Source organism: Mercenaria mercenaria, chromosome 5 (genome assembly GCF_021730395.1).
Source record: "Mercenaria mercenaria strain notata chromosome 5, MADL_Memer_1, whole genome shotgun sequence".
Classification (NCBI taxonomy): Eukaryota; Metazoa; Mollusca; class Bivalvia; order Venerida; family Veneridae; genus Mercenaria; species Mercenaria mercenaria.
This window is the reverse complement of record NC_069365.1, coordinates 41,198,328-41,211,075: the sequence shown is the minus strand read 5'-3', so window position 1 is coordinate 41,211,075 and position 12,748 is coordinate 41,198,328. Positions and strand designations below refer to the sequence as shown.

Sequence of the window (12,748 nt, the reverse complement as noted above, 5' to 3'; positions counted from 1 at the left end):
AGGAATTCTGGCTTAGCAAGTGACGCTTCTGGTTTTCGTCTAAGCTCATTTCTTAAACCAGGTACCGGTATAAAGCCTATAATTTGGACGGGGAGCAGAGATTCGTGTTTTGATACATGCATTAGCAGACGTATTCAGTGTCTGTGATCAGGAATGATTTGATGCAGAGTACCAGTCGTTGCTTTTGAGACTAAACACAGATAACAAGAACAGATAAAACACAGGAACGTGGAACCATGAGCCTCAGTGTTGGTGGTTACCATCCCGGGTACGCACATCCGGGTCCTATGGGTGTGACGTCTGCGCACGAGTTTTACGCGGCTCAGTACCCAGGACAGGCTGTAAGATACCCGGATTACAATGTCAGTGATAGGACTTATTTTCATAACTGGGTCCTTAGTGGTACCCCGGAGATTCCAATGTCCCCAGAATCGTACGGACACACGCACGGACAGGCGGACATGTTAGCACATATACCATATGATGCATATCAGAACCCATTCGCACCAGAACGATGTGTGAAAAGAAAAGTTAATGCTAGTAAAAAGGAAAGAAGACGGACGCAAAGTCTAAATAACGCTTTTACAAATTTAAGAGACTGTATACCGAATGTTCCGTCTGACACAAAATTGTCAAAAATAAAGACATTAAGGCTAGCTATCTCATACATTTCCTACTTAATGGATATATTAAAGAAGGATGATCCTAAATTGACAGAGAAAGGTTTTAAAGCCGAGATTTCACGAAAACGAGAAAGACACCATATAGACATGGATAAAATACGCAAAATGGATGTAAGTGTTTGCAAATATATATTTAAAAAGTTTTCTTAGAGGAATAATTTTCAGTTGCTTGTGTTACTCAACTTAATTTACTCTAATATGGAAATTAAATTCCTAAGTTAAGAAGCAGCAAAATGTCTTTAAACATTTTTGATTGCAGTGTCAATTTTATATCTAAAATTATATAAATAATATCAAGTCATAACGAAAAAATGATGTAATAATGAAAACAATATTTTTTTCGTGAACTTATATGCATATACTGTCAAGATCTTTTTTTCAGTGAATATTTACACTCACTCACTAAAAAGGCATCATTTTATAATTTAATTAAATATTTACTTTATTATTGCTAGAAGAACAACGCTTTCTATTTTAAAAGATAAGTCATCTTAAGTAAAGTACAAATTTGATCATATTATAGAAACAAAAACAAAATCATTCAGTGAAGGAGTCAACATGTAGTGTTTGGGACCGAAATTCGGCCCCATTTCGGTGTCCATAAAGTTCCTCTATTTTTGTATTTTTGTCGAAAATCTCTCCCTCCCCCCCCCCCCCCCCCCCCCCCCCCCCCCACCCCCCAAAAAGCACACAATTAGCATATTCCAACTAAAACGATGAGTATTAAAAAAACATTTTTTTTTAAAAAAAGAGTTTGTGCTTTTAAGTCATTTTCTTTTAGTGTTTACGAAAATATGTTGTTTTATTATCGCTACATTCTTTTCTTTATGGCTTGATTTTCCCCTACTGACGGGTCCTGCCGCAATTCCCTCAAAATTGAAATAAAAAGAAAAAGACTGACATTGGTTTCAACAAGAATTATAGAACTAACTCAGTTTCTATATTTTACTTCATTTTATGCCTTCTTGTTGAAGTGTCCAAGTGTTTTTTAGTTAAAAAATATACAAAATTTACCTTAATATTTCATGTAGAATTTGAAAGAAATAAAAACATTGTTAGATCTAATATACACTACTTGGTGACCTCGTGTGTGTGACCACACGTGCTTCGGGTTTCCAAAGCACAAGTAGACACGATTTGACATTCCTAAACTAATGACATCTTGAAGAAAACAGTGATAATTTAGACATGATCTTCACGCAAAATGACTAGAACAATTCTCCCAATCAGATTGGCACTTCCATTATTTATCAGGGAAAACGCGAAAGCAATTAACCAATCCATTTTACTAGATAATACAAGACCCCTTGTCTTCATTAATGTATTTGTCGCCCACCGAGGGAATGAAAAATGATCTTTTTATCTATGTGTATATAAATGTCAAAATTTAATGTGGAAATTTGTGGTGAGAAAAATGGTTATTTCAAGTGTTTAGATTTATAAAAGACCAATAAACACAGTTTGGGTCTGTAATGAAATACTTATTTTTAAATCATTCTCATATCCAACTAAAGTATCTCCGGGAAATAAAATTTGATTCTTTTTCACATGAATATAAGTAGGTAAATTTGCAGGTTTAAACCCATAATTACCCACACCCTCTTTTCGCTTTTTAATCAGGTGTCATGACGTTTTCCTTAAAAAGTCAATCGTGACTAGTGTCGCATGATATTCGGAATGTATTGACCAGAAAAGGTACAGGGAGCGTAAGGGTATTTTCTGCACACAGGGTACCCATTAAGTCTAAATACCAAAATATATATACATATAGGAACAGTGTAAAATCTTCGAATACATATTCAGGTCACGTTTTAATATTAAACATAACTAGTACCACTAAATTAAAGTTGGTGTTAATATATAAAACATGACTAATAAGTACGAATTAACTAAATGCTAGTGTATACATGTGTACTCAAATCCAGACATGCCAGATTATAGTGCATTTTTTCATGCACACGACGAAACATTCTGTTTTCTTCCTTTATAAGTTATTGAACAAATTGTATCCATGTATAAACCCTTTTCAAAGGACCAAACTCTGAATTTTCTATTAGTACTACACTATGAAAACTCTGTTTCAAAGCCTAATTTGTTCCGGATAAACTAGTAAGGAACGAAGATCATATTACATTTATAATGAGAACACATTAATCTGAAGCTAAAAATTGTTACTGATATAATAATTATTTAATAAAATCAACAATTGCAATAACAAGACGAAATATTTTCTTTTCTTCGGGTTTTTTTAAAAATATATTTACCATGTCCTGTATGGAACGGATTTGAGCCTGCTGATACCTTTGCGATCAGTGCAGACCAAGATCAGACTGCACGTCCGTCCGTGCAGGCTGATCCTGGTATCTGCACTGTTCCCTATTCAGTCAGTGCATTTTTCAGTGAGCACCCATTCAATAATAAATAAATTTTAGAAATTTAGCGGACTAAAGGTTAATAGACAAAAGTGCACATTTATCTCTCTAGCCTTCCACTTAAGACAGTGTAATTGGGAATGACAGAAATTGAGAATGCAAGTATAATCTGAAGTACCTTCACTAGATGCCATGGCGATCTTTGGCGTCTGAAATTTTACACGTTTATCATTTATGCATACAGACATCGCAAAATAACGGGATTTTGTGGACAGTGTAAAATCATGAATATAAACTAATTCCGATGAATTTTAATGATTTTCCTTTGCATATTTTTGGGGAATCTTTATGCCATGTCAAAAACAAATTCTTATCACCGCGAAGACCTTCATGTATAGCATATAAAAAGAAAATATGGTTTTGCACTACTTATTATGCACTACTTATTATGACGTTTCAACTTGCTTATGTTTTTTTCTTACCACTTCGGTTTTTACGTAAACGTTTTCTATACTGACAATTATCTATAGACCGAGTAACCATTCAATATCTTGGGCTTATTTTTCGGGCTTAAAATTGGTAAGAGCATGTACTCAAGAACAATGTAAAACTAATTTGGATAACACGAACGTTTAAAAACCAGTTTCTTTAACAAATCTTAAACCTGTAACAAATCTTAAACCTGTAAGGTGGTCCGCTGTAACCTGACAACTCACAGATAAGAATGCAAAATTTAATAGAAATTTGCCATTGGAATCAAAATGACGGGAATAGGGAATAGTACAGGACCCGGGCTACAAAGTAGAACATATAGCATGACACTTTATGAAATTTTATATAATCTGACCTTAAGGTGTATCACGTTTTGAATTTCCGGTGAATGTATTCAGTTCTTTCCAAGAAATCTTTTTGTTATAATTCAACCAAATCGTTTCCTTTTCCCACCAGAAAGGAACAATTCTTATATCTTAATAACGACGTTTGGTACCGTTATTACAGACAATAAACTAAAACAATAGAAATTCTTACGTGACTTCAGTGAGCTCAACAAAGCAATTTCAAGCAAAAATACTGATGTGGAATGTAAAGTAAGTTATACACTATAATGTCCTACCAAGATACTTACAAAAAACAATGCATATGCAGACTGGAGAGATAAAAAAATTCAAAAAATCTTTGCAATTAAAGTATTTTTTAAAAAGTTACACTGTATACATTTTATTATAATTATTTACTTAATATCTATTTCTTATCTAAAGAATGGCCCCGGACACACTTAATGCCAATGTGGATTTTTAATGGAAACGTCTACATTTATATCACAATGTCATTTATTTGTTTTTAGTGTATTTTACATGATAATTCTGATAAATCGAACGTTTCCCCGTTAAGTTGGGCCGGGAACCAAACGGGGTGCCTGATAGCGAGGCTGATAAAACCACAGGGGCTTGCGATTTAATGATGTCGGAAATAAATAATGATAGACAGTTCTATATACTTTATGATATGTTGAAGACGTAGAATATCTTCATATATCTGATATACCAGATTATAGTATTCCGCGTTCAAATTTCAGGATTTTATTCAATAAAAACTTTAAAACGTGGTTTTAATATAACATGCTGCGTTGTTCTGATTTTTTTTATCAAGGTCTTACACGCAAATTGGCTTAATAATATAAATGCGGTAGTTTGAACATAACGGACGAAATATTTTAGAACAATTTAATAGCATGTAATAAAATGTTCTGTTCTATTCTGTTCTGTTCTGTTCTATAACGGTATGTATCAAGTTTAAGGATGTTATAATCAGTTAATCACACAAATTAAGATAAATTATCATATTTACACCCACTCCCTGAACCTGAAACCCAGGAAGTTATTGTCATTTTTTCATCCCGGACCAAGGTTTGCAAACAGTCAAAGCAATGATAAACGGAGTAAATAATCATTATTTGGTATGGTAGCTCATTTTCGTCTGTGTCGTTATTTCATTTTTACAGCCCACGAGATGTCTTCGGCATGAGAGAAAATGATGACGATGTGTAACATGTCGTGGTGTAGCTTATACGACTTTCAATTGCGTGTCACGAGAGGAAGTGGTGACACTCAAGTGCGTCAAGACGGAGACCTGCATGCAGCATAATTTTCAGTGAAACCCCACCCTTTCGCAACCCTTGATTCTTAACCTTTAGTCTGCTGGCGGCAAGTGATTATGCCTTTGCGACCAGTGCAGACCAAGATCAGCCTGCACATCCGTGCAGGTGGATGGTCTGCACTGTTCGCTATTCAGTCAGTAATATTTCAGAGAATACCCCTTCGAATAATAAATGGTATTATCCAAATTGAATGATGGACCAGTCTATTGTAGAAAAGCAGGCTAAAGGTTAATATCGTTATTTTCGTCTCTTCGCCAACAATATCTAAGAAGAGGAGGGTGTGGGATAGATATAAATGGTGCAGAACAAATTTCAGCGCCATTCTTTGGGCAAAATATTTATCAGAAAATGCTTACCATCATGTCTAGTTAAAATTGAAGTAAAACTGAAGAGAACGGGTTTTTTTTTATCAAGATGGTCTCTTTAGGATGATAGCAATAACAATTAATTTCTCAGTTGAAAAAAAAAATGGAGACATATATTAGATGATACTCGTTTTGCTCATTTTTCCCCCAGTTTTTATATGAAAATATGTATCCGCTCTTTGAGTCGAGGAAGCTTTCCGTTAGCTATCAAGCTTATCTCTTAAAGTTTGGCAATGGACCTGTATCGTTTTGTTTAATTTGATAAAAATAGTTTTATTCTCTTGAATGTTAACTGTTTTTATACTCGTAGAAATGAATCAAAAGAGGATTTAAACGGGAGCAATTTCAAAACATTTTCTAAACATTACTTTGACCTAGCAGTCTAGCCAGTTTGTAGTTTAGGAAAATATTACTTTTAATAATCCAATAAATAAAACTAACTGAAAGGTCCGATGACTTATAACTATCTCCACATATCGCCTGTTAAAGATCTTTAATGCTTTAAAACAGATAAAGTACCAGTCTACTGAATAGAAAACATGTTAGAAAAGCACTACTTCCAGATTTGTAAATGAGCTTTTACATTCAAAGTCATAAAGGGAGACAATTAGAAACAATGAGCTTCTAAGTGAAGGAGGCCCGTCAGTACAAAGGCCATTTGGTCCGAAAGTCAACAATGACTGCAGAGCTGCTCAGATTTCCATCGCAAATCTGAAGAACCCCTAGTCCGGAAGTCGTTATTCATATCAGATTCGCCCATTTGTCCGAAGGCCGGTCTGCAAGGTAAAATTGAAATTGAAACATGAAATCATAGGGCCAGGATAATATTTTTTCAAAGTTAGGTTAGGGTAAGGGCTAGTTCAGTGTTAAGCGTCGGACCTTCGGACTTGCGGACCTTCAGACTTGCGGTTCTTCGGACTATAGGACCTTTGGACTTGCGGACCTTCGGACTAGCGGGTCTTCGGACTAGAGGATCTTTGGACTTGCGGTCCTCCGGACTAGCGGGTCTTCGGACTAACAGGTCTTCGGACTCATTGGCCTTTGGACTACTGTACCTTTTTACTACTTTTTACTATTTAGCCTTTTAACCACCGGACTGAAGGCATTCGTAATCAGTTGTCAGAATTCAGAAATTTGACAACACTTGTAACTGTTAATCAAGACTATATATTTTTGGAGACCTGACTTTATTTACTACGTCAAATACAGGGTATGACATTCTCAAAACTGTCAATGTGACCATTGTGATTCACTTGGACTTGGGTAGATCTACTCCACAGTTGGGTGCTATCAACACGTATGATATTTGAACCGGTCTTTGTTTAAATGCACAACGAAATATTTGAACACCATGCATGTATCTACCGCAAGTTGTATCTTTGGTCTGTGATAAGTTACATTTCATATACACAGAAAAACTTCGTGTTCTTAGTGGCAAGTTTTGACTTTTCAAAGTTCGGCTTTTCATGAAAGCCAGGCATTACGCCTTTCCTTGGCTTTTATGCAATATTTTGTTACTTAAATGTCTGTAAAATACCAGCATATTACTGTTACAATAGAGGAATTGTATGCACTGAAGATACCTTCAGCGTACGAGTTTTTCTTAATGCTAAAAAATCCTCTAAATGTGAGGATCTGACTGTGCTAACAAATTTACAAGCTTTTCTCACAGGTGGCTTATTGTATATTTCACATTATACAACGTGTATTTGCAGTTTAAATGTCTTATTGTAATGCACTTTGAATGAATAGAATATGCGCATGTTTGCATGTGGTACAAAAAATAAAACGTTTTGTTTGAAAAACGTGCAAAATATAAATGTATGCCTTTCCATTCACAAATAACTACGTAAGAAATGAATTTCAGATATGGTTTTTCGATTTCAGTTTTGTATTTCTAATGAGGTAATTTCAGTATGTTCCCATAAAATATTGAAATAAATGTTAAAACAGTTTTCTAAAAAAAAAACTTAACCTTTAGCCTGCTGGCGGCGAGAAATTCTGCCGTTGCGACCAATGCTGACCAAGATCAGCCTGCACGTCCGTGCAGGCGGATCATGGTCTGCGCTGTTCGCTATTCAGTCAGTAATTTTTCAGTAAAAAACGCTTTGAATGATAAATGGTACTGCCCAAATTGTATGATAGACCAGTCCATTTTAAAAATTTAGCAGGGTAAAGTATTTTGAGCTGATGAAACAAGTAAACTGTAAAGTGTATATCAGTTGCTTTGCAGAAGTCCTTATCGTCGCATTTGGTACATCATTCTGGCTTTATATTCTTCACAATAAAGGTTACGACTAAAATAACTAACCCCAGGCTGAACGTAAGCTAGAGAAAATCTCTAAAATAGACTGGCATTTGTCACTATTACATAAAATAAAAGAAAAATTACAAAAATTCTTTATTATCAGTCTAGTGGCTAGTCAAAACGTAAGCATACACAGCTATATAAAGTATGCGATGGATTTGCTAGTCCGTACACGATTAATTTTTTTAGTCACTTTGTACATACATATTTAATTTAAATTTCAAATTTTGATAAAATCAAGTATAACTCGTGTGCCTATTTCATTTGTAACCTAAAACATAACAACAACAACAACAATATGTTTAAGCAAAACCGACATTTACATAGTCTATAACTAATGAACAGTTTATCATTTAACAACATGCACATGAGAAGGTAAAACAACTGCAGATAATATCATCAAAGGCTGCAAAGTGTTTACCACTGATTAAAAACGGTGCAAAATAATTTACTTTTTATATTTGTCTCCTTCTATAAAAACCATCATTTCTCAGCACTGTTTTCTTCCCCCAAGCAATATGCACGTAAAGAAATACATTTGAGCCGTGCCATGAGAAAACCAACATAGTGGGTGTGCGACCAGCATGGATCCAGACCAGCCTGCGCATCCGCGCAGTCTGGTCAGGATCCATGCTGTTCGATAACAGTTTCTCCAATTCCAATAGGCTTTAAAAGCGAACAGCATGGAGCCTGACCAGACTGCGCGGATGCGCAGGCTGGTCTGGATCCATGCTGGTCGCAAACCCACTATGTTGGTTTTCTCATGGCACGGCTCATTTATTCTTGCATATAAAGTCGTAAAAAATAGAACTATCGTTCAATGTTGAATTTAAAAACCATTGTATTTCTTCAGTATAGAATCTTTGCAAATCTTTTTTAAAATTCTAAACTGTGCAAATTTACCAAAGGACTGCAAAAACGTGCAAAAATAAACGACGATTAAATGATATGTCGAGCACGAATATGTAATCATACACTTGATTAACGTGTATTTTTAACTTTGCTGATTTATATATCTTTTATAAATACAAGGAAATAAGTAAAGCTACAAAGTAATTGTATGTCATGTAATTTTTCCGAATGTAAACGTTACATTGTATACGTTATATATAGTTACCCGTAGATTAAAGCACTACCGTACTTTGGTATTTTTCTGTGCGGATCACTCTGGTTATATTTGCACGTCACGGTTATAGGTTGCAGTATTTTACAGTAAAGTATCAAATCTGGCCGAATTTTTATACATTCACTTTTTGTCATACAGTATATAGGATGGCGAAATAGGCCAGTTTTATTAACTACATGTTCAGAATACCTCCAAGTACGATATCTCATTTTGACATTACAGAGTTTTCATGATTAAATCTAATTTTCTCAGAAATTTACGATCTTTTTCATTATCATTGTATTTTATATGTTTGTTTATCACAAATGATCTGATTTATTTATTGCATAAAGATAATTTAACTATCTGGAACTTTCTCAATTAAAAAAAAGAGAATTTCCCAAGGTTGAATCGTGAAATTTTAGCTACATGTATTACAAAAATGCATTAAAAAGTCGACGGGCATGTTTAAACAGGATGAAACTGTAAAAATGGAATTAGTAATGACATTTGAGAAAAAAAAACAGCGAAAAGTTACCTATGAAGTTTTAATAAAAATGACGTTTTTATACGTTGAAGGGTCCATCTGGTTGAAGTTTTCGTGTTGATTTTACCTTTGTAATCGAGTTCTATAAGGTGTGTTGTCATTACCTTCCAAGTGAAGACTTCATAAACTGAATCTGTTTTTATTTTTGGTCAGTTGCGATCTATGTATCCTAAGATTTTAGTTCCATATCATAATATATCGCCTTTTCTGCATGAAAAAAGAACATACTTTAAAGTTTGTTTGGCTTCAAACCTGATTTGAAACTGATTGATTGGAAAAAGGTATAAGAACACCAAAAAACACCATGCAATAATCTATGAAGAAACGTACTGGTATTTGACACAAATCTGCTCGCGATGCATCAAAATTTACGATATATTCTAGTTGCTGATTTGATTGTATATTTATCTTCTTTCTCTCCCAGCTGCATGTAATTGTTATCATTTAAACAGTATCATCAACAAAGATAAGGGAAAAAACAAGTTGAAAAGAGATGCGCATCTGTACCGTTTGACATTGGAATCCATCCAGTTTCCCACATTAGTTTTGTTAAAACATTTGATTCACTGATATTGAATTAAACATGCATTCGTTTTCATTCCAATTTAGAACGTTTAAAATACGCATCCTAGTTTAAAGGTTTAGGCTACTTAGTCGATCAAATGTTTCGAGACTGCCTTTGTTTTTTGTTGTTGTTGCTTTTCTACTTCATTTGATTGTGTGTTTTTTTTTTTGTTTTTTTTCATTTTTTTTTTTTTCTTTTTTTTTCCAGATTTTGTTTTTCATTTTTTTTTTCTAATTCAAAAAGCCCAAACTTGAATCACAGAGTATGACAACGATGGTCCGGTTCGTCAGTATTTTGGTGGTGTTTTTTTTTTTTTCGGAAGCCGTCTGGCAGACGCTGACGGACGCGCACGTGCCGGCCTCGTTTCCATATTCTCATTTATCATCACGGTAATCTAATATTCAACTGAGAGATAAATGAACCCGGCAAACATTTCCGACATAAATTCAACATTAACAATTTAAAAATCTGACAGTACAAGATATGTCTAAAACAAATATATTATGTCATTAATAACTCTAAAATAATTAGATTTATATTACTGCTAATATGTTCGGGAGTCTGTAGGAAGTGCCAATCAGATCTCATTTTTCTTTTCTTTAAAACAAAGATATTTTAAAAGAGTTTTTTTCTGTCATATTCACTTAAATTTTTTGTTTTTAAAGACAATATGAAACGGAAAACCGTCTGAAAGCTCTCCGAAAATTTAACATCACTGAATATTTATTTTGACATCATAGGTTGAAATTTCATACGCATTTTGCTGACAGGTAACATATTTTCTTGGAGAGTCGCTTTTTCAATCAGAAGAAACACGCAAATGAAATCTAAATTCAAAAGTTTAAACGTGCTGTAAGGGTTATATCATATATTTTTTAGCAGCCATTTAATTAAAAAATAAGTGTTTGAATATTCTACACGTAAATCCGTCTGAAACCCAAGTCATGTAGTTATAACAGAGAATTGGATTTTCATTGGTAAAATACATGAATTATACCCGAGTATGAAATAACACTATATAAATGTACATGGATATTGACCAGAAGTCAGTTAGTATGTGGGCAGATTTTGTGTTGTAGTTACACCAATCAATTGTTAAGCTTTGTAATAAATATTTTGTTAGTTTTGTTGAAAATGCTTTTTTTTGTCCATGTAGTTCAAATTTAACAAAACGAATGTCAGTGGGTTTTGGAGGAATAACGTAAATATATTCGTCTTATTTATCAATCAATTAAAATAGAACAGAATAGAATAGAACGGAACAGAAGTTCATTCAAGAAAGCTGACTTGAACAATTCATCGTTACAGCAATATAAAAAGCTTGAGCAGTTTAGTATCATGCTCGAACATGATTCTTCCTACATTTTCATTGTGCTTTAAAACATTTAATTCTCGCTTAGGCTGTTACTACCAGTAATAAGTTTGTCTGCAAAAGGAGAAATGGAAAGTGAACTTCTTTGCTTTTAACAATTCAGAGAGATATGTCAACCTTTAAAATGGTCGATGATTCTTGTCTGGCCTACGAACAAAATATTGCACGGATCTAAATTCATCTAGACTAGTGATCATCTAAGAAAACATTTTGCATGTAAATGGCAGACAAATAGAGAGTTAATAGGCTTCACATGCCAAAACTATTTTATAACCAGCATAAGTATTCCGTTGATTGGCTGCAAAAAATCTTGACAATTTTCAAAGTACCGCTATATTTTGCGAGTTCTTCTAAAAATATTTCGGTAAAAGTCGCATAAATAATGTGCCAAAAGGGCCATCCCAAGGGCCTAAATGCACGCAATCTAATAAGAAACTCTTGTTTGCTTTTTATTTTGACCTTCAGTATTTTTGATTCTGAAAATAGGGTACAAAAGTGTATTTTGCATTTTACATCCAAATCTCGTTTTTATGATAAAAATATATAATCTATGTGTCGAATGTTTCATTTGGCACTCACAAAATTGATTCTTCAAAATATATCCAGAAATGTATATAATTATAATTATCGTTTTTTTGTTGTTGTTGTTTTTTGTTTTTGTTTTTTTTTTTCGATTTCTTAACGTATGCATTTTTGTTATTTTCAGAAACCCTCTCCAAAAGAAGAAGACGAAAATGTTTCACCATCTCAGAGCAAGAAGGACAAAAGGAGTGGCTGGCCAGAGCATGTTTGGGCATCAGAACTAAAGACATCCGAATGAAGCGTTAAACAAATTACGAACGAGGCTCACGTGACTTGCAGGATCATGAAAAACTGGAAGGAGGTTTGGAGGAACGAATTTCTGTGCCATTTCAGTATTTTGACGTAACTAAAATAATTGTATTCAATAGATGGGACCAAAATATTTATGAAGAGACAAATGATCATTTTATTAGTCTGTGGTTAAGTGAGAATAGTGTTTAAACGTTGAATATTAGAAAAGAATAAAAACGTTTTCAATGCAGCTGGATTAACTAAAAAGAGTGAGTGTATACAAAAAGAGAAATTATGTAATGCGAAGAAAAAATTGTTTCACTGTTCATTTTCAGGACTCTAAAAGACTCGTTGTTGTGGTTATATTATTGTTGTTAAAATGTTGAATTTTAATCAATTTATGCTAATATTTTACACTTATTTTAATTTATATTTAGAAGCAATAAAATATATAACTTGT

The 12,748-nt window shown here is 33.7% G+C and overlaps 1 protein-coding gene across 1 annotated transcript; it reads left to right on the top strand.

Annotated features, from left to right (window-relative positions):
• On the top strand, positions 1-12,748 carry LOC123556995 (heart- and neural crest derivatives-expressed protein 2-like). The gene is made up of 2 exons (XM_045348157.2): positions 1-794; positions 12,182-12,748. Exons 1-2 carry the CDS (start codon positions 237-239, stop codon positions 12,293-12,295), a joined length of 672 nt encoding a protein of 223 aa, XP_045204092.2. The 5' UTR covers positions 1-236; the 3' UTR covers positions 12,296-12,748.